The sequence below is a fragment of the Monodelphis domestica genome, chromosome 5, assembly GCF_027887165.1.
Source record: "Monodelphis domestica isolate mMonDom1 chromosome 5, mMonDom1.pri, whole genome shotgun sequence".
In the NCBI taxonomy this organism is placed as follows: Eukaryota; Metazoa; Chordata; class Mammalia; order Didelphimorphia; family Didelphidae; genus Monodelphis; species Monodelphis domestica.
Window position 1 is genome coordinate 121,769,004 of NC_077231.1, and position 26,302 is coordinate 121,795,305.

At 39.7% G+C, this 26,302-nt stretch overlaps 3 protein-coding genes and 1 non-coding gene across 9 annotated transcripts in view; 2 read left to right on the forward strand and 2 right to left on the reverse strand.

Moving 5' to 3' along the window:
• The window catches only part of NCAPD2 (non-SMC condensin I complex subunit D2), a 75,367-nt gene that overhangs the window by 25,157 nt on the left and 23,908 nt on the right, over positions 1 to 26,302 (reverse strand). The window contains exons 1-10 of one of the 2 annotated variants that reach the window (XM_007503648.3): positions 15,726 to 15,864; positions 14,018 to 14,164; positions 9,495 to 9,570; positions 9,106 to 9,164; positions 8,445 to 8,626; positions 8,017 to 8,156; positions 7,507 to 7,634; positions 5,924 to 6,047; positions 5,616 to 5,763; positions 96 to 293 (exon numbers count right to left, since the gene is read on the reverse strand). In XM_007503648.3, coding sequence (XP_007503710.1) covers positions 96 to 293; positions 5,616 to 5,763; positions 5,924 to 6,047; positions 7,507 to 7,634; positions 8,017 to 8,156; positions 8,445 to 8,626; positions 9,106 to 9,164; positions 9,495 to 9,570; positions 14,018 to 14,144 — 1,182 coding nt within the window. In that variant the 5' untranslated portion in view covers positions 14,145 to 14,164; positions 15,726 to 15,864. Of the gene's footprint in view, positions 1 to 95; positions 294 to 5,615; positions 5,764 to 5,923; positions 6,048 to 7,506; positions 7,635 to 8,016; positions 8,157 to 8,444; positions 8,627 to 9,105; positions 9,165 to 9,494; positions 9,571 to 14,017; positions 14,165 to 15,725; positions 15,865 to 26,302 lie in introns of those variants that run through there. The other variant, XM_056799254.1, reaches the window with a different exon arrangement.
• Positions 8,712 to 9,038, reverse strand: LOC130454840 (small nucleolar RNA U85). The gene has a single exon (XR_008912633.1). It is a non-coding gene; the product is annotated as a small nucleolar RNA U85 (small nucleolar RNA).
• MRPL51 (mitochondrial ribosomal protein L51) lies at positions 16,681 to 17,966 on the forward strand. The gene is made up of 3 exons (XM_001369144.4): positions 16,681 to 16,818; positions 16,913 to 17,023; positions 17,345 to 17,966. The coding sequence occupies exons 1-3, from the start codon at positions 16,740 to 16,742 to the stop codon at positions 17,539 to 17,541; spliced, it is 387 nt and encodes a 128-aa protein (XP_001369181.2). The 5' UTR covers positions 16,681 to 16,739; the 3' UTR covers positions 17,542 to 17,966.
• The window catches only part of LOC100014763 (sodium channel epithelial 1 subunit alpha), a 158,362-nt gene continuing 151,155 nt past the window's right edge, over positions 19,096 to 26,302 (forward strand). Inside the window, exon 1 of one of the 5 annotated variants that reach the window (XM_056799265.1) lies at positions 19,096 to 21,771. The gene's annotated coding sequence lies outside the window, so the exon portion shown is untranslated. The remainder of the gene's footprint in view (positions 21,772 to 26,302) is intronic. The other 4 variants (XM_056799264.1, XM_056799266.1, XM_056799267.1 and 1 more) reach the window with 4 other exon arrangements.

A 26,302-nucleotide genomic window follows, 5' to 3' on the forward strand; every position in this document is an offset into this window, starting at 1 on the left:
GTGTTATATATAAGCTTTACATTCTGGACACTTCCTTTGGACTTGAAAATCAGGTGAAATCAAATGTGCCAGAGGCACTTAATATAAAAGCTTACCTTCTGCTGGACTATTCTAGTAAAAAGCTGCAACACACGGCTTCGCACAAAAGAGTTAATGTCATGTCCGTGGGTCTGCAAGGTGTCCAAGAATTGATCCCTAGTGCCCCGGGCTGCCTCTTCTAGCTGGTCCCCATTTAGCACCTGCAGCACCATTTCTGTCATAGCTGCAAGAACTGCATTGCGCATCATGTAGTTCTGGTGGAAGGAGATATTAAAGGCCTCTAAGCAAAAGCTGAGGCAGAGAGGGGGCAATAATAGATTTAAAACAGTTTTTATTGATAAATTATTTTAACTCCCATGAAATATATAACCATCTAAATACAGCATTTCCCAAAAGTCTTAGTATAGTTTTAAGATATTAAAGATGAAAGAGTAGTCCATGACAGAATCTTCAGTGGAGGGAAGTGAGTATGGGGCAGTTTTAAGCTATTATAGGTTACAACTGCACTAAGACTTTTGGCACACAAAAAGTCTTATGTAGGAACAGGAACCTAAAAAAGACAGCATGAGCCAAATCAAACAAACAAATAAAAAATACCCTGAAAATAATTAAGCAAATCACAAAAAAGTGGCTGTGAATGTATATATTTAAAACCACATCTTTCTGTTATTTTTTATTATAAAGAGATTCAAATTAATAGAATATGAAACATCTTAAAAACAGTTCAATTTTAGAAAATGAAATTGAACTATGAAAGAACTATCAAAGGGAAAAAATCCTGCATCAGATATATTTATAAGTAAATAAAATCTATATACAACACAAATTATTCTTTAAAATTGAGGAAAAAACCAAAACACTCTACCAAACTTCTTTTATAAGTAAATTCCCAAACTAGGAAAGGATAAAGCAAAGGAAAGAACTAGAACAAAATCACTAATTCTCATTAAAAAATTTTAAATGAAATCTTAGTAAAAGGAATGAAAATCAAGAGGGGGTACTGACTTGTGTTTGTTATGGTTGTAATTCCTGGAATTCCTGGGAGACATAGCATTTATGGAGCTGTCCAAAATCATTATTCTCTTCCCCTTCTTAGCCTCAAACTTCTTCCTGCCACCTCCCCCCCCCCCCCCAGCTTCTCTAGGCTCTTGATAACCAGTGATTAAATTTATGGCATTTGGGTGTGTTGTGGTATAGTACCGACAATTCCTGAATGAAGTAAGCTAAAATGAGGGTCCATGGAGAAGAAAGAATATAGTATAGATCTGATCAATCAATGTTGGATAGAAATATAAAACTGAGTAAAGAGAAAAGAGTATTTAAAAATGTGGATTATCTGAATGGGTTGTAGTGCATCCTGGGGAGTGGGATGCTTTTAGGGCCAGGCAAAGGCAAATAATTCTTACATGTGTAACTAGCTAGAGAGGCTACCAGCCCTGGGTTTTATATAAATATTTGACTGGCAGAGTTCTGATAGTCAGTAGTTTTGACACAGGAAAAGAGAACACTTGGAAAGAGGCAAACTTGGATGTGAGCATAATTTAAAAGTGGAAAAAGCTTGTGAGTAAATATTTGTTGTTCCTCTTTTTTGTGTTACCAAAAAACTGAAAAGTAGGAGCTCAAATTGTTTACTGCCACCATCTCAGGGAGGGAGGGAAGGAGGAAGGGAATTTGGATCGTAAAATGTCAGAAAACAAATGTTAAAAATTGTCCCTCCATGTAACTGGGTTGAAAAAACACAATAAAATATTATGGGAGGGGCAGCAAGGTTGCTCAGTGGATAGAGAGCCAGGCTTGGAGTCAGGAGGTCCTGGTATCAAATCTGCCCCTCAGATACTTCCTAGCTGTGTTACCCTGGGCAAGTCACTTAACCCCAATTGCCTAGCCCTTACTGCTCTTATAACTTGGAACTAGAAATGATTCTAAGACAGAAGATAAGGGCTATAAATAAATAATAAAATAAAATATTACTGGAGGAAAAAACCCAACAGAAATCCATGGAGAAACAAAGCAGGTGCTCATTGATTGTGGTATATCAATGCTGAATAACACTGTAAGAAATTATAATTATGAAAAATTCAGAGAAAAATTCAGAGACTTATATTGCCTGATGCAGAGTATATGTAATACAAACAATGACTCCAATAATATAAATGAAAACACTAAAAGCTAGCTGAAACCAGATCAATTGCAATGAATGTTAGGCCCTGAGAACAGATGATGAAACATCTTTCCTTCCTCTGGACAGAGGTAGAGGAATATAAGAGCAGAATGTTACATATGCCATAAGAATTCATTGGTTTTGCTTAATTAGTTTTCTTTATCAGAAGGGAAAATTCATGGATGATTCTGTTAATAAGAATAAAAGGCACCAATGCAACATAAAAAAACAACAATTCTGGCCTCAGACACATCCCAGCTATGTGACCCTGGGGAAATCACTTGACCCCCATTGCCTAGCCCTTACCACTCTTCTGCCTTGGAACCAATACACAGTATTGACTTCAAGATGGAAGGTAAGGGTTTAAAAAAAAAACAACAACAATATTTGTGTATGGTAGTGGGATAGGTGCCAAATCAAAGTCACACTTTCAATCAGGGGCATGATGACTTAACTTAAAATCTTTATTTAACTTAGTCTTGACTTCTACAGAGTTACACAATGCTTTCTCTTCCTAACTGATCATGGTACAAACTGCATCTCTACTCTTGGTACATGGTACATGGCACAAAACTGAATCGCTATTCTCAGAACTACACTACTTATTTCAGGCACCACTCTTTCAGAAAGGAATATGGGGAAAAGTTGAACTGATATTGCAACAATCAATATTCTTTTCCGTCAAGATCATGCATTCAGTTCAACAAACATTTCAAAATATACATTAGGTAACCACACTAGTTAACCAGATAGATAACCACACTAGGTCATTAAATCAAGGATGTCATAAAGTAGGGCCCCAAACAACAACTGCTTCTTTTTCCTTATATTTGGCAAACTTACCTATTTCCTTCATCTGAATAATTCAGCCTCTTTCCCCCTGCCACCTCCTTCCCATGCTCCTGTTCCTACCTAGCTTATTTTGCCAATCTCTAGGTCCTTTTCCTTCTATACCCTACCTTTCTACTGAGACCTCAAGAATGCTGGCTCCATTATCAATAAAGTTTCCTTCATTCTTGATCTCTTCTTGAACACAGAAACATGTTTCTGATGTTAAGACACTGCCACCACTGAGCACCTTCTCCAATACTTGGTTGCTGCTTCTTTCAGGTCTGTGTATAATTTTACTTTGGTTAAAAATGAAAATCTTTCCCCACCCTAGGTAACACGAAAGAGAAAGAACAAACCCAGTTCAATCCATTCTCCATATTCTGAGAAAGAACCTAAAAATCCTTGTACCACCCGCTTGTTTTTGTTAAAGAGATAATTGTTCTGTTGTATTGTTTACTTAAAAAAAGTCCCAGTGAATTCTTGTTTTCTATTGACCTTGCATTTTTAAGGTTTCTCAAGTCCTTTGTCGGCAAAAAAACCCCTATAAAAGTCACCTAATAAATCAACTATCTTGGGTCTACATCCTGAGCAGATAAGAATATTTCTTCAAAGACTCAGCCTAAGGTTCACTATCAAGGTAAGTTTTAAGTTTAGCTTCTGATTCTATGAGTTCTGTGATATATATGTATATACAAAGTGGGGTGGTGGTGGTAGCAATTCTCATTAGAATTTTATAACTTACTAAGAGAATGAGCTTCCTTTCTGTATATATAGATAGACCAAAGCCTTCTCCCAGGTTACTGTGTTTTTTATGGACATATATCCCAACTGTTGATATGGAATACTGTATCTGGAACAGACTCAGAACCAGATACTCAGGCCTTGTGGAACAGACCAGAGTTGGAAGTGTGTATGGCCCAAATAAGTAGCTATATTCATCTTGCTGTGAAATGAAGATTGACTGTACCCCAACATTTCATCCCAATAAGCTTGGTTTCAGAAATGCGTATGTCAAGCAACACCATTTCCTACAAAAGACAGCATTTGCAGCTAAGGGGTGAAGACAATAAGCTCTACAAATCTCAATTCAGATACAGATACCTCATCTCTAGCTTTTGGGCAGCATTAAGCTATTCCTATGCTGGAATATAACCCTTCAGGGTTGCTACGAAAAATATGTCATTTTTTAAGGTTCTGGTCTCTTCTGATTCCCACTGCAGCTCTCTCCTGCCTCAATACAGTCAGGCTATTGTGCTATGCATGCTGTGGTCTTCCCAAAAGCATATACCAGAAGGCAGAGATTATTTTGGGTTTTAATACTCAGGGCCTACTACGATGGTTTACACATGGCAGGACTTAAATGTTTATTGAATCAAACACACATTTGAAAGGCATAATTATAAACCCAAAATATGAATTATTCCAGTACCTGCTATTACCAAGCCCCGCTCTCATGAGGTCTAAATTATTTTTTTTTTTAACTAAAGCCCTTACCTAAAAGTCTTAGTATCAATATTAAGAATGGGTTCCAAGGTAGAAGAACAGTAAGAGCTAAGCAATTAAAGTCAAGTGACTTGCCCAGGGTCACACAACTAGGAAGTGTCTGAGGCCAGATTTGAACGCAGAACTTTTCATCTCTAGGCCTGCCTCTCAATTTACTGAGCTGCCTAGCTGCCCCATCCTCACTAAAATCCTTAATAAGCAATAATTACCCCCAGACACTGGTAAGAAAACAGAGAGGAAGAATGATGTCTTAGTTTGTGGAGCAAATTTGTGACAGAGTTTGGTGGTGAACAGGATTCTGGATTTAGGGCAGTGTTTTTTTTGATCTGAGATCTATGAAATTCTAAAAAGAATTCTAATTACTGCATTTTGATATAAGTAATTCTATGTATTTTATTTCATGATTTAAAAACTTGATGTTGAAAAGGGGTTCAAAGTTACAGAATGAAAATTTATTTGCATGACTTTATATTCATAATGGGTTTTATGTTTCTTGCCTTTTCAATAGGTGGAGCTGGGGGCAGAGTGAAAATCTGGACCTGAAAATAAAACTTAATTAAAAATTAAAAAAAGAAAAGATCTTGCACACGGTTTAAGGGTGAATCAAATGGATAAATAGATTGTCTCTGTCAGTCCTCTTGAGAATTCACAGAATTAACTTGAGAAGTAGCCTGGGAGAGAAATCCTGTCTCAAGCCAGAACAAGAGAAATGACCGGGGGTGGGGGATCTGAAAAAGCTCATTGTGTGGAGGAAACTAGGCAGGCCAGATGGCAGCAAGAAGTCTCAGCCTGAGGAAGGGATAGGATCCAGAGCCAGAGCTGAGTCATTCTTGCTGGATGAGAATTGCTATCTCCCCCTACCAGATCTGCACACCTAATGTAACAACGGGAAAAAGAGTGAGGCTGATCTGGTGCCCTTGAACTAGTTAACAGTTTAGGGGTACTGTCTTCCCTATAACACAAAACCCAAACAATCTCATTTCTTGAAAATGAAGGCATCTCTAATGAAACAAGGCACTCTTTCCACAGTGGCTAAATTATTTTCCCACATAAGCATCAGAGAACTTTAGGGCTGACCTACCTCTCCATCCAAGTGATCCAATAAGACACTCATACTGGACATCATAATAGTTGGGATTTGTTCTGCTAACTCTGTCAGGAAAGCTGCATAGCCCTTAGCTCCTGAAGCATCACGGCTTAATTCCTGAGGGCATTTTTGTCCGATTTCTCTATGTGAGCAAGAAAGCAGTTAGGCCTTAATAAAACCTAACTAATAGAAAAAGGTCTGCGAGATTTGCTATCTAAAGGATGACAAACTTTTACATATATTCCCTGCTTCAAATATCTCTCTTTTAAGGATATGAGAATCACAAGAAAGAAGAGCCTCACCTTACAATTTCTCCCACTATGCTTTTCATTCCATACTCAGTTGACCAAAGACTCACAGCTGCCACCAACACAGATACCAGGTGTTCAAAATGCTGCAACATCTGGATGATCTTTAAGGTAGCACCTGTCAAAATACTTGAGGTCAGATATTAGGGAGTGTCCAAAATTAGAAGGGAAGCAACAAATTGGGAAACAATCTTCATTAACAAAAACCTCTGACAAAGGTCTAATTACTCAAAATTATAAAGAACTAAACCAGTTGTACAAAAAAATCAAGCCATTCTCCAATTGATAAATGGGCAAGGGACATAAATAGGCAATTTTCAGTTAAAGAAATCAAAACTATTAATAAGCACACGAAAAAATGCTCTCAATCTCTTATAATCAGAGAGATGCAAATCAAAACAACTGAGGCACCACCTCACACCTAGCAGGTTGGCTAACATGACAGCAAAGGAAAGTAATGAATGCTGGAGGGGGTGTGGCAAAGACAGGACATTAATGCATTGCTGGTGGAGTTGTGAACTGATTCAACCATTCTGGAAGGCAATTTGGAACTATGCCCAAAGGTTGCTAAAAGATTGTCTGCCCTTTGATCCAGCCATAGCACTGCTGGGTTTGTACCCTAAAGAGATAATAAGGAAAAAGACATGTACAAGAATATTCCTAGCTGCGCTCTTTGTGGTGGCAAAAAATTGGAAAATGAGGGGATGCCCTTTAATTGGGGAATGGCTGAACAAATTGTGGTATATGTTAGTGATGGAATGTGATTGTGCTCAAAGGAATAATAAAGTGTAGGAATTCCATGGGGACTGGAACAATCTCCAGAAACTGATGCAGAGTGAAAGGAGCAGAACCAGGAAAACATTATACACAGAGAGTAATACACTGTGGTACAATCGAATGTAATGGACTTCTCCATTAGTGGCAATGCAGCGATCCTGAACAACCTGGAGGGACCTATGAGAAAAACTACTATTCACATTCAGAGGAAAAACTGTGGGAGTAGAAACACAGAAGGAAAAACAACTGCTTGACTACATGGGTCTAGGGGATATGGCTGGGGATGTAGACTCTAAATGAACATCCTAATGCGAACACCAACATCATGGAAATAGGTTCTGATCAAGGACACAAGTAATACCCAATGAAACTGTGCATTGGCTGCGGGAAGGGTAGGTGGAGGGGAGGGAGGGAAATAATGTGATTATTGTAACCAAGGGAAAATGTTCTAAATTGACTAAATTAATTCAAATTAAAAAAAAAAATAGAAATTAGGGAGTGGACAGCTAGTAATAATAGTTAACATTTATATAGTGCTTCAAGGTTTGCAAGCACTTTACAAATCTGTCATTTGTTCCTCACAATAACCCTGGGAAGTAAGGTTGTTGCATTTTTCTCATTTTGTAGATGAGGAACCTGAAGTTGACAAAGTCAAAAGACTTGCCCAGGGTCACACCATTGAGAATTTAAGGCTAGATTTGAACTTGGGTCTTCCTTACTCCAAGCCCAATGCCTTACCCACCAGGAATCCAACTATCTAAATAGTGAAGCAGTTAGAAGGAGAAAAAGGGATTACTCACTGAGCATGTGGTTGTAGCGTGTCAGAGCTACCCCAAGAAGGTGGGTGATGGCTTCCCTAGTTGGACGGTTCTTCTGGTGGCTAATGCTGGGGTTCTCAAGAAGTCGGTAGCAGCAGCCTGTTAGCAGACTAAGAGAATGGAAAATATTACAAATAACGAGAGACACGCTGTTAAAATGAATAGCTGCTTTAATAAATGTTTGACATTGACAATGGGAATATCATAACCTAGCATGATGGTTCTGGCTAGTAATAAGTCTCTGTTCAGAGAGGCCTATTGCTATTACCTATGAGAAATATTTGAAACATCATTTAATCTATCTTCCAACAACTAAATAGGACAATGATTATTCTTTCTCATTTTCTTCTGGTAGGGAAACTGAGTCAATGATAGAGAAAGCTAGAAACAGAATCTCTACTGTTCCCCAATTCCCATACTGATTAGCACCATTATTAGAGAATTAAATTTCCTACCTGCTCCATTTGGCCCTCCTGTATCCTAATCACTCACCTGACGAATTCTTCTTCAACCACTGAGTGGTTCCATAAGCGACAAATGTCTAGCTGCAGAAGCTGTGTCAGCAGCTGGAGAACTGGCTGCCTTGCTTCTTCCCAATCAAAGCCTTGAGCCTTGGTCCGACTCTTCTTGCCCTGAAAAGAAAAAAGAATAAACTATATTAAAGAAAATTGAAGAGCTATGAACTGTAAGCATAAGCATCCAAACTAAGGAAGCTATACTAGAATATTAAATATTCCAATATAAAGAACAGTCGCTACATTAGTCAAAGATGTCTGCACTAATAGATGCCTTTGGGTACTTCCCAACAACCCTTGCAGCAAGAAAAGAAAGAAAAAAGGATATTTTGGAATGGAAATTTTCCTCTTCTCCCATCCCCAAGCTGTCTTCTCTAACCAAGAAGGAAAGGAACTCCAAATTACCTTTCCTCCATGATCTTGACCCATTAAGCTTGTCTTGCTAGTTGTGGACTCAAAAGATTCCACTAGGCGGATCAGAGAATAACAATTCATTTTAAGGGCATTGAGGTGGGCACTTCGATCTGATACACTCAAAGTTGTATCATCTAGGACAGCTGGAAGATCCTGGGAGTGACGAGACACCACTGCAAGGGGTAGGATCCGAGAGTTAACCAGGCTTACCTTCATCATACACCCAGACTCTCCCCAACTTCACATGACCCCACCTTCAGCCATCAGATTACCAAAGATCTGTGCTCATCTCTTGGCGGCTATATCACATGCTAAGCCTTCTAGGGTCCTTGACTTCAATACTCTAGGCTTGTCCTGTTACCTCTGCACTGCTCTAGCTACCAGGATCTTTCAGTGGCAGCCAAAATCACTCCACTTAGGGAGAGATAAGAGTAAGAGAGGCAGAACTTCCTGTTGGTCTGCCCTTACAGCAAACAAACACAGCTCTGTATTGCCCACCAAGATTACAGACCTAGATGGAAAGTCAGGGTCCTAGGGCTTAGTAAGACCAGCCAAGTAACAATAGCCTTGATATCATCATATGGCTGCTATAGAACAGGAAAGAGAGATGTCCCCACCTTCCAAAGTTCCTACCCTCTGACCCCATAAACACCTTTCATCAAGAATTCCAAGACATCTTCCTTGAGGTCAGGATCTATACTTCGAAAGTGACTATGAGAAAAAGGAAAGGGGTTAATTAAGATAGGAACCTGAAGAGCACATTCCCACAGACATCAAGACTGACAGGACTGGTTAAAGAATGTGATCCAATGCTTGAAATGATAAATGACACCACACAACAGAACCAGAGTAACAATGGGCTTATCATAAGGATAAATGAGTATCAGTAGAGTTACAAGTAAAGTACTCAAAATTGAAGAGTAGTAGATCTAGAATTTGGAAGTTCAGGACTAACTTACAATATGGCAGTAAAGTATATTAGAAGTATTTTGAGAACAAACAGGCAGTCATCATTTCTAAGATATTAACTAAGGCACTTACTATAATATGCTATAGAGTGTGTCAAAATGATCCAACACAGCTAGTGGTCCCTGGGTTCGGAAGGCAACCTGGAACACTGCCAAAGAGAAGATAGTAATCAATAAACTGTCCTAGGTAGTGGGTTCCATCTATATATTACAGAGAGCAAAGAATCACATTCCAATTTTTTTGGGGGGTATCTATGGAGGTTATGAGCTTGGCTGGTGTAAACTAGATGTGGCTACATTTAAAGTTATGACCCACTATGCTGAAGTCCTCTAATGGAGGTCTAAGAGAACAGATACCGATTTTATCCAATGCTGAAGAAAATACCCTTAGCTCATCATTCAAAAGAACAAACCTCTGGTATAGCTAGGCGACTCAGTATGTGACCCTGGGCAAGTCATTTAATCACAATTGCCTAGCCCTTTTCATTCTTCTGCCTTGTAAAAACAAAATTTTAAAAACAATACTTATTTTCTAATATCACCCTTACAGCCTTGGAACTAATATTCCAAGACAGAAGATAAAGGTTTTAGTAAAATAAAGAAAGAACAGACCTACATTGGCCCCATCCATCTTAATAATAACTCCATATCTAGTGTTATGAAGGCTGGAAGAAGACAGTTGATCAATAAGCCCTAATTAAGCTTCTATGTGCCAGTCACTGTAATAAGTGCTAGGGATCAAGAGGCAAACAAATAAATAATAAATAAACAAACAAACAAACAAACAAACAAACAAATAAATAAATGAATAAGAAAAAAATTGTCTCTGTCCTCAAGGAGCTCACAAGCTAATGAGAGAGAAATATGCAAACAAACATGTAAACACTAAATACAGGATAAAAAGGAAGTAATTAAAATAGGAGGGAGGCTTTCTGTTTCTGTTGGGACTTAAAGGAATTCAGGGAGGTAAGTACCCAGAGCTGAGGAGAGAGAGGTTCTAAGGTGAAGAAACAGCCAAAGAAAATGCTCAGAATGGAGATATGGAATAACCAGGAAGGCCACTGTCATTGTGTCTGTCAGAGTCTAAGAAGGTGTGTGTGTGAGAGACAGAGACAGAGACAGAGACAGAAACAGAGAGAGAGAGAGAGACAGAGACAGAGACAGAAACAGAGAGAGAGAGAGAGAGAGAGAGAGAGAGAGAGAGAGAGAGAGAGAGAGAATATCAGAGATTTTGTATTTGATCTTAGAATTAATATGAAGCCATTGGGACTTACTGTGGGGGGTAAGGGAGTGACAAGGTTAAACTTGTGCTTTAGGAAAATCACTTCAGTGGCTGAATGAAAGAATTGGGAGTGGGTAAGAGACATGAGACAGGCAGACTTCCTAATAGATGTGTATTTTGAAGTGGACCTAAGCCCTTGAAGACTCCATCAATACAAGGACCTATTGTGATATGTAAATTTTTTTTTCTTCTTGCTAGAATTTTTCATGTTTTTGATATTTTATATTTCATTCATAGGTTTTTTTTTTATTCTTTGATATTTTCAATAATTGATTCATATGCCTTATGACTCGGCCATGTATCCCTGGGTGATTCCTATGTGCATCCCTGTATTCTCCTCAGGGGGGAATGTGTTATTATCCTCCTCAGGGAGGGACTATGTTATTGTTCTGAACTTTGATTTGCATTTGAGCCTAATTTGAAACAAAAGACTACCTCTTGAATCCAGAAGATGGATGACCTGTGAAAGGTGCCTGTGGAGATCAAGCACTACTGCAGGAGATCCAGAAGAAACTTCTAAATATTTGTGCTTTGAACTATGGGAGGTTAAATTGCACTTTATTTTTGAAAATTTGTATATGTATTCAAAAGGGGACTGCCCCCTGGTTTTTGTAAAAAGCACCAAGTATTTGGTTTTCTTTTGTTGTTTCTTTTATACCAAAATTATTGTCAATACCCCCTTGCGTTGATGTATGTACCCTTTATGTTGATTGTAATTGTAAGTTTATGTTTTTCTGGGTCCATTGGGGAGACCAGAATCCCAAAGGATCCCAGGGGGAATGTGTATTTTGAAGTGGACCTAAGGCTCCATCTCCCAGGACTCTCTACTGCAACTTCCTTTGACACCTCCCATTTTTTTTTGTGGGAGGTGTCAAAGGGAAAATAAAAGAGGCAAGAAGCATGGGATTTTGGTGCCTTTTTCCCCCTAATCTAGGTGGAGAGCTTTGAACCCTGCCTAGCTGGCAAAGAGCTAACTTTCCTTGGCTTTCCTAAAACTTTCTCTTCCTAACCCTAAATAAATCTACCTAACTTTCCCTGGAGTGTAGCCTGATTTAATCTGCTCCCTAGCATATCTACAAAGATCCCTGGTCAATTTCCCTATCAGGTAGGGGGGACCCCCTCCCCCTTCCTTCCCTTTCCCTACCTTTTTCCTTGCATTCATAGACTACTGCAGGAGTTCAAGTATGGAATGCTAAGGGCCCACACTACTATGGTGGCAGTATCAGAACAGAGAAAGTGAAATCCATAGTTTGTGTGTGGTCAAGGATGACACTTAGGTTGTCAGCCTGAGAGGATGATTATGCCCTCAAGTCTCACTGACAGTCCAATAATGCCTTTAAAACACCAGTGTGGATAATCACCAAATAGTTTTAAAACTGGCATCTCCCTTACTTTCTGGATTATACTCTTTTCCTCCACTTGATCTTATGTGGGAGAGGACAGAGGAAAGGAGGATAAACACCTGTTCCCCTTACTCCCAACCCCATTAAGACTTTGGGTCCCTTAGGACTTGAATCCTAATTAAGCTGCAGGGGAGGTCAGTCCAGAGCACTAGGTTGATTCTCTTATTGCTCCCTCACTGGCTATTAGCAATAGCCAGATTACATGTTCATATTATCTAACCACAACCTAGCCTTTTCTGTTCCTTACCAATTCTTTTTTACCTATGTCTCACTACTTCCTATGTTATAGTTATTACAGTGGTTGTTCCAAATGTTCTGCTTGCTCTCTAAGGTCCAAATTCCTCCCTCTACCCTCAGGGAGTGACATTACCTTCTGCTTTTAAAGAGAAAACTGAAAACATTCAGTATGACCACTTTTATGTATATTTGCATTCAAACTAAATGTACCATTATTTCCTCATCTCTATTTTCACTCTTCCTTCCTATCTCAGAGAAAGGGGTTCCTTTCAATTTAAACCTAATCTTCCATTTGTACAATCAATCTCTTCCAGAAAGGACAAGTGGGGCCATAATCCCACAATTATCTCCTTCCTCTTTAGCATCTCAACTTTCTACTCTAAGAGTCTCTTTCCACCCTCAAACAGACAAAAGTCTTCTCTGTATTAAAACAAATCTTTTACTTCATCCCCTAGCTTGCAAGTAATCTCTCCTTTCTTTTGCTGCCAAATCCATCAATGTATGGGATATTCCTGTTTCTACTTCTTAACCATTCATTCCCTTATAAACACCATGAAATAAAGCTCTACCCTTCCTATCACTGTAATAAGGCAGCAGTAAGGTTACCAATGACCGTTTTTGTCAAATCCTATGAGTCTCTTTCAGCCTTTGTATTTCTCTCTCTCTCTCTCTCACACACACACCCTACTGAATATCCACCCACTGAAAACTTTTCCTCCTTTACCTTTTATCTGTCGAGATATATTCCTAGTTCTCCTATAATCACTCTAGTTACTAAGGAAACATTGCTGGCACTTCTGTATCCTCCTGCTTCATTAATGTGGGTGTTACAGGATACATGGGATCATAGATTTAGAGCTGGCACTTAGAGGTCAACTCGATCAACTCCCTCATTTTATTGATGAAAGAAACCAAAGCCCAGGTAACAGACATTAAATAATTTGCCAAAAGTTCCATGGGCAACAAGTAGCACAGTGAGGTTAAACCAAAGTCCTCTAACTCAGATGCAGTGCTCTTCCTATTACCCATAGCACCAAAAATCCTCCAAGGCTCTTTGTTCCTTGCTCTGCCTCTTTAGTCAGTCCTTTAGTCAAGTGTCATGATTATTTTCAGGCTTATTATCTAAAAATACTCATAATAAGTTTTTCAAAAGAAAGCAATTCCTTCCTTTTCACAGTTTCCTAGAGTACTTATCTTGACTTTTTTCCACCCAACACATTCCACTGCATAAGATAAATTTTTTGTGCAAATGTTTCCCTGTTAGACTCCATGTTCTTTCAGAGCATGGTGTTTTTCACCTTTGCATCTTGCTCTTTTTTCATCTCTTAACTAATAGTGTCTTAAACATTTGCTGAACTGAGTTGCAGATTATTTGAACAGAAATTCAGAAGAGCCATCAGAGGCCTAGTCCAACCCAGATCTGAATAGGAAACTACAAGGGGGACAGTCATACTGAAAAGAAGGGAATGAGGACTAGGAATTTTAAACTTTAAAAGTATCTAGAATTAGAGACAAATAATAGCTCAATAACAATGATGACAATAACAACATTCTAAAAGGAAATTCTCAAAATTATTGAATTCATTGGGTCCTAGAGGACAAAATACTGACATCCGAAGGTAGTAAAACTGAGGAGTGGGGAAAAGCTGAAAAATAAGGTTGACATCTCCTTACCCCTGAGCTGTGAAGGAAGCTGTTTGACAGAGAGAACTTCTTGTACCACATACTGGTTGACTCCTCCACTTTTCAGCAGCTCCTCTGGAGACAGTGGTAGATGAAACTCACACAGCTGAGGGGGCATCTTCCTCCTGGCTCACTGGGCTAGAAAACAAAGAGAAGTAGTCCCTAGAGGCTGCCCATCCCCTATGCCAATATGATACTGAGAAAAACCATAGTTTAATTCTATAAGTAGTAGTGGGAGTATTCATAGTAGCATAGTAGTAGCAGCAGCAGCAGCTGCTGCTGTGAACATTTCACTTTACTTTTCCCAAATGCAAAATACTCCCCTGCCTCCCTTACAGAATTGAGGAAAATTAGAGAAATAATGTATCAAAAGTGATTCAAAAACTGTAAGTAGGTTTAAGATTCTCTCCATCCTCCATTATAATAGTAACAGGTCTTACATCACATAGTACATTTTACACGTGAGGGAACTTGAGAGCAGGAGAGTTAATGTTAACTGAGAAAGCTTTCCCTCCCTTCCCCTGCTTCCTGGCTTTCCATCAAGCCCCAGGTTCACCTTCTCCAAGAAGTCTTTCCAGATACCTTTTAATGCTAGTGCCTTCCCTCTGAGATGACCTTCAATTTATCCTCTCTATTCTGTTGTTGCCTCCCACAGTAAACTGTGAACTCCTTGAGGTCAGGAACTGCTTCTCCCTCCCCTTGGCCCTTTCTTTGAAGCCCAGGTCCAAAGTACCGTTCCTAGCACACAGTAGGCACTTAATGTTTGTTGAAAACAAAGCATTTCTAGTCTCACCACCCGGTGAGAACTAAGTAGAGTTGGTAGTGTTGTCCCCAATCGTACAGCTAGGGTTTCTTTTTTTTTTTTTTAATTATATTTTATTTGATCATTTCCAAGCATTATTCATTAAAGATATAGATCATTTTCTTTTCCTCCCCCCCACCCCCCCTAGCCGATGCGTAAATCCACTGGGCATTACATGTTTTCTTGATTTGAACCCATTGCTATGTTGATAATATTTGCATTAGAGTGTTCATTTAGAGTCTCTCCTCTGTCATGTCCCCTCAACCGCTGTATTCAGGCAGTTGCTTTTCCTCGGTGTTTCCACTCCCATAGTTTATCCTCTGCTTATGGATAGTGTTTTTTTCTCCTAGATCCCTGCAAATTGTTCAGGGACATTACACCGCCACTAATGGAGAAGTCCATTACGTTGGATTATACCACAGTGTATTAGTCTCTGTGTACAATGTTCTCCTGGTTCTATAGCTAGGGTTTCTAATGATCAGGAGAGTCCAACAAATAACCCAGGTTTCCAGCAGATTCGTCACATAGCCTTTTCGCTTTCCTATTAACCCTGATAGGATGGACATTATCCTTATTTTATGGATGGAGAGACTCTTAAGACGACCTCAAGTAGCGAAGGGATGTACTGCAGAGGGGAGAATTTGGGTCTACATGTCCAAGCTGCACAATTCTAGGCCTCATTCAAGGCCTTCAAAATGACCACTCTCCAGCGAAATGGGTTGTCTCATAGGTCAGAGCCCTCAGACACTACAGGGGTCTGAAAGACGCCCTTAAATACTTCGCAGGCTTTTACATTCCTCAGGTTCTACGTTCCTTAAACCACCACACGGGGTTCCTAGAGTACCCCTACTACCGCCCATTTATAAAGTCGCCTTCCCACCAAGTCCTGAAACTTACCCTCCTCGCACAAATTAAGGACACGGAGGAAAACGCGCGCTCCAGGAGTCGCTCGGGAAGACAGCCAATCAGCGCTGCGGTTCCTAGGGCACCAACCAATCTCTGCACGACGTGGGGGTGTGTGGGGAAGAGACCCGCCTCTTTACTCTGGGCGAGCGAACGAAGTCTCCAAACAAACCAGTTTAAATCTTAACGGCTGTGATGCAAGCCAGTTGTGGAGTTCTGACCAATGGGAAAAGAGCAGCGGGTACGTCAAATAAATCCTTAGCGCCCGGGAGCGCGCTTAGAGCTAGGGCGCTCTTAGAGTATTTTTCAGTTTACTGCGAACCAAAGAGTAGTGGGGGTGGTTCTTTGATCATGTCCCGTCTGGAGCTCCAGGGCCAGGATGCAGCTGAAGACGATCCTGCTGCAGCTGACTCTCAGCCACTGATGACAAGAGTAGCCTGCAAGCCTGAACTTCCACTTGGCTCGGTTCAGCGCAATAAACTGTGCTTCTGGATCTGTGTGCGGCTTCTGAACGCTGTCTTGCGTGGCTCCCTCCTGCCTCAAGATGCTCTGGTTCCCTAAGCCCAGTTTCCCGCCCAAACCTGTTCCTCACAGCCGCGAGACACCCAGGGGCAATCAGATGCTAGCTCAAAAGCTTTTCCTCCCTTTTCAGGTGTGTCCAGGAAAATCTTGAGCAGTCCGAGCTGGGAAAGGCAAGGTTTTCCTGAAAGAGAAGCGCAGCACTCTTTATAGACTCCAATTCGAAGCAGACAGTTGGGCCAAGGGAGGAAAGGCCGTTTCTGGGGGCGGAGCCGTCGCTTGGGAAGGAGGAGGGAAAGGAGGAGGAGGAAGAGGAGGCCCAGCAGAACCCTGGGCGCAGAGGAGCTTGGGAGCGACAGAAAATGGCTTCCTTCCTCCCAGAATAAGGTGAACGGGGGTAGCCAGCTTTGCTCTTTCCCAGAGGCTTTTGAGACACCGTCCTAACTTTCCCGGAATACTCCTGGGCAGCCTTGTTACCCGGACTCCCTAATGGCGTGGTGCTTGACTCGGTGGGCAGGAGGGGGACTGTGGGGCTGCGCAGCCCGAGCCACCAGGAGCATCTCCTTGGGTAAACACCTTGGGAAGAGGGGAGCACTGCATAGTCTTCTAGAAGACGACACCAACCATGGGGCGCCTGCTAATCTTTCCTTTTCCACCCCCAGGTGTCCCTGAGGCGGCGCCTGTGAGAACAACTCTCCCGCCCCTTAAAGTGGTGGATAGATGGAACGAGAAGAGGAGCATGTTTGGGGTGTATGACAACATCGGGATCCTGGGTGAGAATAAAGGCCAGGGCGAGAGGTGGGGGAAGCAAGGAAGAAACTTCGTTTATTCTTTACTTCCCCATGTTACCCATAATTCCCGGGGGGAGGAATTAGCAATGTGCTTTAAGGGGTCTTTTGCCCTTAAGTAGAATAATTTGACTCTTGAGAACGGACTGTGTCTTAAATCTCAAGGAAACAGTTCTGAGCAAAATATGAATTGAAACAGAATGAAGGGATTTTTTAAATGCAAAGGGTATCGCCGACAGCTGCTTCCAGGCTTGCTTTGGTCTTTTCTGCCTGGAACTAACAATGTATTCTTATTTTACCCTACAGGAAACTTTGAACGGCATCCCAAGGATCTTATTGTGGGGCCCAAATGGCTTAGGGGCTGGAAAGGAAACGAATTGCAGCGTTGTATCCGGAAGAAGAAAATGGTGGGAGATAGGATGTTTCTTCAGGATTTACATAACCTGAACAAACGAATCAGATATCTCTACAAACAGTTCAATAGAAAGGGGAAGCACCGTTAGAGGAAAAAGGCTAATTAGGCTAGAAAGCCCCATCCCCCAACTATCACCTTCAGGAGACCTACTGGTAGGGAAACTTTTCATTGTGGAAAAAGGCCTTTGTAATGTGTTTATAATAAAACTGGTTGACTAGGTATTTGGTTTTTCTTTAGTATTCCCTTCTGATGTATCTATCTCACCTCTACACTCCTGTTATATTGTCAGTTTTGTACTTGCCTCATTTGGTCTGTTGCTGATTTAAGGATTACATAAATTAGATTTTTAGGATTGAAAGGAGGCTTACTCTTACCTTGTACAAACACCTAATTCTACATCTCTTGCATGTCTATCCTTTTGTTCTGTCACCTTTGTATGATGTAAACCACTTCCAGATGGCCTTTTTTAGTCTTTGTATTCATAGTGCTTGCAAATAAAAGGCATTTAGTAAATATTTGTTTAGTAGGCTTGAAAATTTTCTGGCACTGTAGCTTCTTCAATAAGACAGTCCCTTTTGCTTATGAACCACTCTTGTTAGAAAGTGCATCTGAAGAGTTGGTTGCTTCTACCATTTATGTGGTCTTTTGTGTTGTCAAAGTACTGTTTTGTAGCTCCTTTCTAATTTGGAATTTATTCCTAGAAATCCTTCCATACTGCAATGGGAATTGAGCTGGTGCTACTCAGGCAGTCTGGTCATCCTTGGCTTCTTCCCTGGAGCAGGGAAGCACTAGAGGAATTGTACCAATTTGTGGGCATCCTTATTTGCAAACTTGCTTCTCATTGGTGTATTCAAAGGTGTATTTGGAAAGGACATTCACTCCCTTTGTTTATTCTGGAGTTAGCATAAAAGAAGCCCAGTTGGCTATGTCACAGGCTAGCATAGGTCCTCTGCATTCTTTATTTTCCTATCAAATTATAATTAAGGAAATTCCTGTGACTGAGCAATAATTCTCTTCACTAATAAAAATTTAGAATGGAAGAGCCTTTCTCACTAATGAGGATTTATTGAATAGTTCCTATGTGGGCTATAGAAAAGTTGAGGACCTTGGTCTCTCACCTTACTTCCAGAGATTAGCTACGGGGGCAGCTAGGTAGCACAGCAGATAGAGTGCTAGGCCTGGAGTTGGGAGGTCCTGGGATTAAATCTGGCTCAGATACTTTGAAGCTGTGTAACCCTGGGCAAGTCATTTAACCTCAGTTAACTAGCTATTGCCATTTTTTTTAAACCCTTACCTTCAATCTGTTGTAAGGAAAGTGCTGACATTTGCAGAGAGAAGTGGAATAAGACCAGCAGGAAGATTCTGGAACTTGGGGGGGAGGGGTTAGGCTGAGACCAAGACATTTAGTGGACTCTGGAGAATCTGGAGGTGTTAGCTGCAGATTTCTTGGTGGCTATCCTTTCCTGATTTCCTGATTGCTGTATTTCATCAAGGCAGTTCCTGGTCAATCTGAACTGTCTACAGAGACTGTGAGATCAAGTCTGGATCCCTTTTTGGATCTAAGATTTTCCCTGGCCTTAGCAAAGCCTCACACAGACCCTTTCCTTAATTCTAACAAAGGGGGGGGGGGGGAGGGAGGAGGTTTAGTTGAGGGTTTTAATTAAGATTAGGGACTGTAGATTTGAGTTAGGGAGGAGTAGGAAGTTCTCTAAAAAGAAACCCCTGTGAAGGGATTATTAGATCTGGTGGGTATAGATAGAGTAACATTAGTTTAGATATCCCAAATCCTCTTTCCACCTTTCCTTATTTATTAAATCCAAAACTATACTGTGATAACATATAGTTCTGTGTTTATTAGCTCAAGGTCTGGCTCTGCCTGCCCTGGGCTTGGCTACCCATCCCAAACCAGATTACTGGCCTTAATTACCATCCTTTGAACCTATCAGTTATCCCAAATAATTATATCAGTTTCAAAATAGTTATATCACATCTTAGAATCAGTACTATGTATTGGTTCCAAGGCAGAAGAGTGGTAAGGACTAGGCAATGAAGGATTACATGATTTGCCCAGGGTCATACAGATTGGAAGTATCTGAGGTCAAATCTGAACCCATGACCTCCCCTCTCTGGGTCTGGCTCTCAATCCACTGAGTCACCTAGCTGTCCCCTTGCCATTCTTCTGTATTAGAATTGATGCTAACACAGAGGGTAAGGGTTTAAAAAAAAATAAGTTAGCTAAGTACTAGAGGAAAAAAGAATATTTCAATACAAGGCACTGCATAGTAATTACCAAATGAGGATTGCAAATGGAAAGAGAGGATTAAGAGATGACAGTAGGGAAGGATTTTGTGAAGAAGGTAGAATTTGAGTTGGGTCTTTAAAGGGGTGAGCTGGAAAGGATTACAAGTGAGTGTAGGGACTAGGAATGGCAAAGTTATTAATTTCTTTCCCTCGTATAATACAGAGTAATTTTCTGTTATAACCTGAGAGGCACCCTTGGAAGATGTCTTGTTCCAGTTCATTGACACCTAACTGGCTATGTGAAACTGTACTAGTCATCTATGGGCTCCTGCTTCTGGCAACTAGCTTAAATTGCTGAACAATGACAGATTTACATTAATAAAGAAAGGGAGTTTCCTCCTAGGGTGTTCTCTATACCAATGAAAGCTCGATTCCCAGCCAAAGAAAACCAAACCACAGAATCCTCCCATTTGGAAAGATTTGAGGCTATGGAGTCTAATCTGTCCCAGAACAAGAATGCCCTTTTCAAAATTAGAGATTTTAAATAGATCATCTTATTTGATCATCATGATAACTGTAAAAGCAGGCAAAGTAGCTATTTTTGTCCTTTAACACATGAAGAATTGAGTTTGTAGCTTTAATAATCCAATAATCCACAGTATTGGATTTGAAACTAGAACTCCAAGTCTCTGGATTCCTAGTGCATTATGATTTTCATTTTGCCACAGTCCCTTTCCCAGTTATTAGATCTAGAATAAATAATAGCTGGCATTCATATACTGCCTTAAATTTTGCAAGTTACTTTTTACAGGATCTCATTTGAACCATACTTTTCCTCTATGAAATAAGTATTATAATTACATCCCCATTTTCGAAACTAAAGCTTTAACAGGTTTTTGAGATCAGATTTGAAATCTGAGGGATTTAAACTCAAATCTTCCTAACCTCCTTGCTTGCTTTACATTCCCTTGTTAGTTACTCTATTAATTTGATCTTAACTTTCTAATTTTCATGTATAGTTTCCAGAATTCAGAGTTTGGGTTTCATTTGATATGTATTTAAAAAAAAAGAGTATAAAGGTTAAATTCTAGGATAGTGCTTCAGTGGGGGTAAAATTTTATGTATTTTATTCAGAAATCTTTAGATTTAAATATGTGTGTTCTTTGGGAGGCTATGTTTAAGCAGGCTAATATATTGATGAGAGGTGATACCCAATGGCTTTTATGACTCGAGTATTAAGAGCCTACTATGTACCAAGTACTGAGATTTAGATGTCTGCGGTTATAGTTAATTAATTACTTGGACTAATTAGAGATTCTTGGTGAGTAGGAACAGAGAAAGACGAGTGAAGGGTTACTTTAAGAAGCCAGCTAGAATCTTCATGGAGGTTCCTTAAAGGAATTCCCAGGAACTCTAGGAGAGTCTGTTGGAAAATAACGGACACACTCTTGGAGATTGGTTACTCTGAGGTTGGATCTTTTCTCTGGAAAAGCTGGTGACAATTGGTTATTGTAAACCTTAAAATTTCCCAGACCCTACTTTATAAGATTGGATTAAGTCCATTCCCCATTTGGGCAGTAAACTCTACTTAAAGCAGGAATGTGAGAATTCTACTTTACCTACTTGGGTCTGCCCTAGGGGAAGATAAAGTTGTAAACTCTTTTCTGAACAATGAAAAGTACTTAAACCCATACTTTTCTTAAGCTAAGTACCTATAAAGGTCAAGCAACTTGTGAATTTACAAGGAACAAAGAACTGGAAAACTTACTCAGAGCTTTCCTGGTGTGAATTACTCAAAAATCCACACCTTCTTAGGTGTGGACTAAGAATGGGCGGTCCTTTAGAAACATCTACAGTGATTGGTAGATGTAAGGACTTAGGGGAGGTGACAGAGGAGATTTTGCCCTTAAAAATAAGAGCTCAGGGAAGAGCTGGAAGTCATTCTGAAACATTCAGATTGGAGAGACTCATTCTGAGGAGACTGATTCTGAAACATTCAGATGGAGGAGGGAGCTGGTGAAAGCAGCTGAGATGCTGCTGGCCTGGTGTCATTAGAAATCCTTACTTAGATCTTGTGGTGAGTGTTAAAAAACTGATTCTTTTCTTTCTCTCTCCTTCTTTGATTACTCATTTTTGTTAATTAAAATCTCTATAAAACCCAATTGACTTGGGTATTTGAATAATTGGGAATATTTCCCTGGCGACCACCTTATATTTGATTTTAAAACCAAGACACTGTAGTGAAACATATTTTCTGTGGTCAAATTTACTCACCCTCTCTTATATCTATCACAATTTATATCTTCCACTATTAATCACTACAGTTTCTCAACCATTTTAAATCTCACATTATGGAAGACACTTGGATATTTGGGAAAAGTTTGTGGAGGAGACCAACTGTGAAGAAAGACTGGCTGAATTTTCTCTGACTCTATAGAAGGAAATAGGCTCAAAGTAGGGCTTGGAGAATGCTAGTTGCTGGGAACCTTACAGTGGCTGGATTGATCTCTAGCTGGAGAATGTAAAAGGAGACGGTGGATTTGTAATATTTATAAGAAGAGAATAAATTAGTATAGTTTAATAAGATTTGATATTAAATATTTAGACAGTTAAGGAGTTTAAATCAGGCTTGAGAAATCAAGCATGAAGAAAGTATCTTGTGAGACAGACTGGGCATTAGGATATAGTTTAGTTTTCTTAGGGAATATATCCTCAATCCTATATTTATTCTTTCTGTCCTTTCCCTGCTCCTTTCAATAACATATTAAAATAGGTTGGTTTTTTTTTTTTTTGTTATAAGCTATCTCCAATTTCCATTTATCAAACCTTTAACTAGGCCCTAACTGCTGAAACTGAATGTCAACCAATACCAGTTGATAGGCAACAGTCTACTCAAGATAACTGGCTCAACAGACCCAGTGTCAATTTACATCATTATACTTTAAGAGGTGTTATGGATTCTGAATGAATCAAAATTGAATTAAAATTCATCTAATTGTTGTTGTTTAGTTGAGTCTTACTCTTTGTAACTTTGTGGTTTTTACTGCCCATGGGGTTTTTTTTATGGCAAAGATAGTAGAGTGGTTTGCCATTTTGGCAAACTGAGGTTAAGTGACTTGCCTGGAATCACATAGCTAGTGAGTATCTGTGGCTGGATTTGAACTCAAGTCTTCCTGACTCTAGTGCACAATCTATTGAGCCACCTACCTGCCTCCTCAAAATTCATTTATATAGTTTAAAAAGTGAAGAGGATATGAGACAAAAAAACTTGTTTAAAATTAAAACTTCTAAAAAGAAGACAGGTTTAAATCCTGCCTCTGTTTTTTCTTGAGTAAAATAGAGATAGTAATGACACTTAACTCCTAGGGTTGTTAAAAGGTTAAAAAAAGATAAATTGTAAAGGATTTTACAAGCCTTAAAGTGTTATATAAGTGCTATTATTGTTCAAAAGGAGAAACATAGCTATAAATTGGACATTGGAATGTTTGCTATGACTTAAATCTTTGTGTGTTGGGTTATTAAAGCCCTTATAATGGATAATGAGAATGCAGTGTGGTATAGTAATGTAAATACTTAAAAATCAGGAGTCAGAAAACCTGGGTTCTAGTTCTAGTTATTTCTCTAAATAGTAGAAGGACCTTAGACAAATCTCTTTGTGCCTCAGTTTCCTCATTTTTAAAATGGAAGGGTGGTGTTACCAGGCTGAGTGGGATATGTTTGTGTTTCCTGGGTGAGAATAGATAAAAATTCATTTCCTCTGCTACCCATCCTTCATTTCCATTCATCTCAGCCCCTAAATTGCTCTGGGCTCCCTTTCCTGTGTAACTTCTGGACGCATCATTTTATCATGAACAAAATTCCCCTCTTATTAGATTGTTTTCTCACACTTTTTCCTTTTTCTTGAACTCACTGTGAAAGGTTGCTTTCCCCAAAAAGCCATCCTTTGCAGGCCTGAAATAGTTTCACCCATTCCTCCTTCCTCCTTCCCTCAACATATTAGACCAGTAATGGCAAACCTTTTAGAGACTGCCTGGCATGCCCTGCCCCCACCTCCCAGAGAACACATGCAGTACCCCCTCCTCTACCGAGTACCACATACAGCCTCCCCACCCTCCATTACCCTACACAGGGGAGGGAGAAAGCACTCCCATTGGGCTACTGGGCAGAGGGGTGGGTGATGTGAAAAAATGTTGCCAGACTTGGTGGAGAAGGGTAGGGGAGCAGTTTCGCCTGAATTCCTCTGCCTCTCTAGTAATGAACTCTGGGCTGGTGGTGGTGGTGACTGTGTGCTCTCAGAGAGCTGTGTACATCTCTGGCACACATGACATAGGTTCACCATCACGACACTAGACTAGAGAAGTAGGCATACTCCTTGCTCATCTCTCACACTGTCTAGATCCTTGCTGCAGTTATTTTTACCAGATCATCTTTTCTCAAGGAGTTAAGTCCTTCATTTAGGGAGAATAGGGGGAGAGGCCTGAGTAGGGAAGGATACACAGGCAGCAATAAGGCTTTGGTAGAGCTGGCCAGAGTTAGGAGCAGAGGGCTCCAGCAGCTGTCTGGTTAACTCAATTTCTTCACTTTTTTAATGCCATGTCTATGATCTCTTTCTTCTGTCCAGGTGACTTAAAGTATACTCCCGCAACATTTCTTTTTTTTCTCTATTCTCTTGTCCTTTGATGAACCTTTTCATATCAAGATCAGAACTTCCACCTTTCATTTCCTTTCCTTCCCATCTCCAAGTTTTTTCCCCTTTCATGATTCTCTCCAACTACTCCTTATTGAACTCCACACATGCCTATTGTATAATTAGAATTTTGTATGCTAGGACTCCATTTTCTAGAATTCCACTTTCATCTTCATGTTATATCCTTACATTTCTGTAACCCTACCTCTCTCTCTTCTCCTGCTAATTGCGGTTCAGAAAACTTCTCTTTACTCAGGTTCTTAATATTTCTTCTACTTCAAGAGATTATTAATAAATCTTATAAAATATAATACTTGGAGTTATTGGATATTAATTTTAATCCTACACTGTGAATCTTAAAACTGCTCAGACTCTACCTTAGAACATTTGGTTAAGCTATTCCCCATTTTAACAATGGAAGTACTTGATCAGGAATGTATTGAGAACTTTAAAATTACTCCACCCATACTTGGGCATACTTTAGGGGAAGATAAAGTTGTAAACTCCTGATGGAACAATGAAAAAAGTACCGAACCCATACTTATAGTAAAGCTAGAACCTTAAACTAGGTCTATTTTTAGATCTAATACAAAAGGGTACTAAGTACCTATGAAGGTCAAATTAATCACTAAAAGGTCAAGCAACTTACAAAGGGCAAGCTTAGCAAAGAGGTGTGAAGTTTTAGTCTACTCAGATGTGAATTAAGAATGGTCAGTCCTGTGGAAAGCATCTTCTGTGATTGGCAGATGTGAAAATTTAGGGGAGGTGACATAGGAGAAATTTCTCTTTAAAAGGAGCTGGCTCTCTCAACTTAGGGAGAGTTCGGAGTAGTTGGATCTCGGACTAGTTGGAGTAGCTGGGCTGCTGAACTTAGTTGAGTTTGGAAGCTGAATTGGAGGGTCTCTCTGAACACTAGAGTTTGCTTGGGACAAAATCTTGTGGTGAGTGGATAAAAGATTGACTTAGTTTTCTCAAAGAGAAAGGCCTAGGCCTTTTCCTACTATTTCCTCTTACTCTCTCTCCCTTCCCTTAATTCCTTCATTCGTATTAATTAAAATCTCCATAAAACCCAGCTGACTTGGGTATTTCATATTTGGGAATTTTTCCCATGGCGACCGCTTATTTTTGATATAAAATCAAGACTAAAATTTTTTTTACAGTTTTGGCAATTTACAGTCATTGAACCCACATTTTCGCAGTCACGACACTACCCTATCTTTTAGAAATCGTCATTTGACCGTGCTTTCTCCTCAAATTGCCATCTTATGGACCTTTTACCTTTCACAGCCAAGCTTTTAGAAAAAGTTGTTTATAGCCATTTCTAATATTCCTTAGTTCTTCACCTCTTATTCATTTCTCAACCCTTGTAATTTGTCTTCAGGTTCCTCTATTGGAGTGAAATAATTTTCTCCATTGATCTCTTAATTGCTAAATCTATTACATTTTCCCAATCTTCTTCCTCCTTTATCTTTCTGCGGCTTTTGACATTATTATCTCTTTTTAGGTGACTTTCAAATCTATATATCCAGGTCTCATCTTTCTTGAGCCTCTGCTCTTTTATCATCCATTTCCTTCTTTATGTATCTAGTTGGATAAGCATCTCAAACTCATTATATCTATAACAATTTATTACTTTCCTAAACTCACTCCTTATAACTAACTTCTGTAAGGTAGAACTGGGACCCATGAACTTATTTTTAAAAAATATTTTGATAATTGGTTTCCTTTGTAGTCATATATATTTTATTCTGTCTTTAAAAACATTGTTCTTGTTTTGTGAAAGTTCATAGGCAAACTGTCTGAGGTGAATATGATATAAAAGAAGGCCAAGAAGCCCTGATCATTCATAACCTTGAAGATATCCTTTTCTTTTACCCTCTATTGCCAAGTCTTACTAATTCTCTTTCTATAACATTGCTTT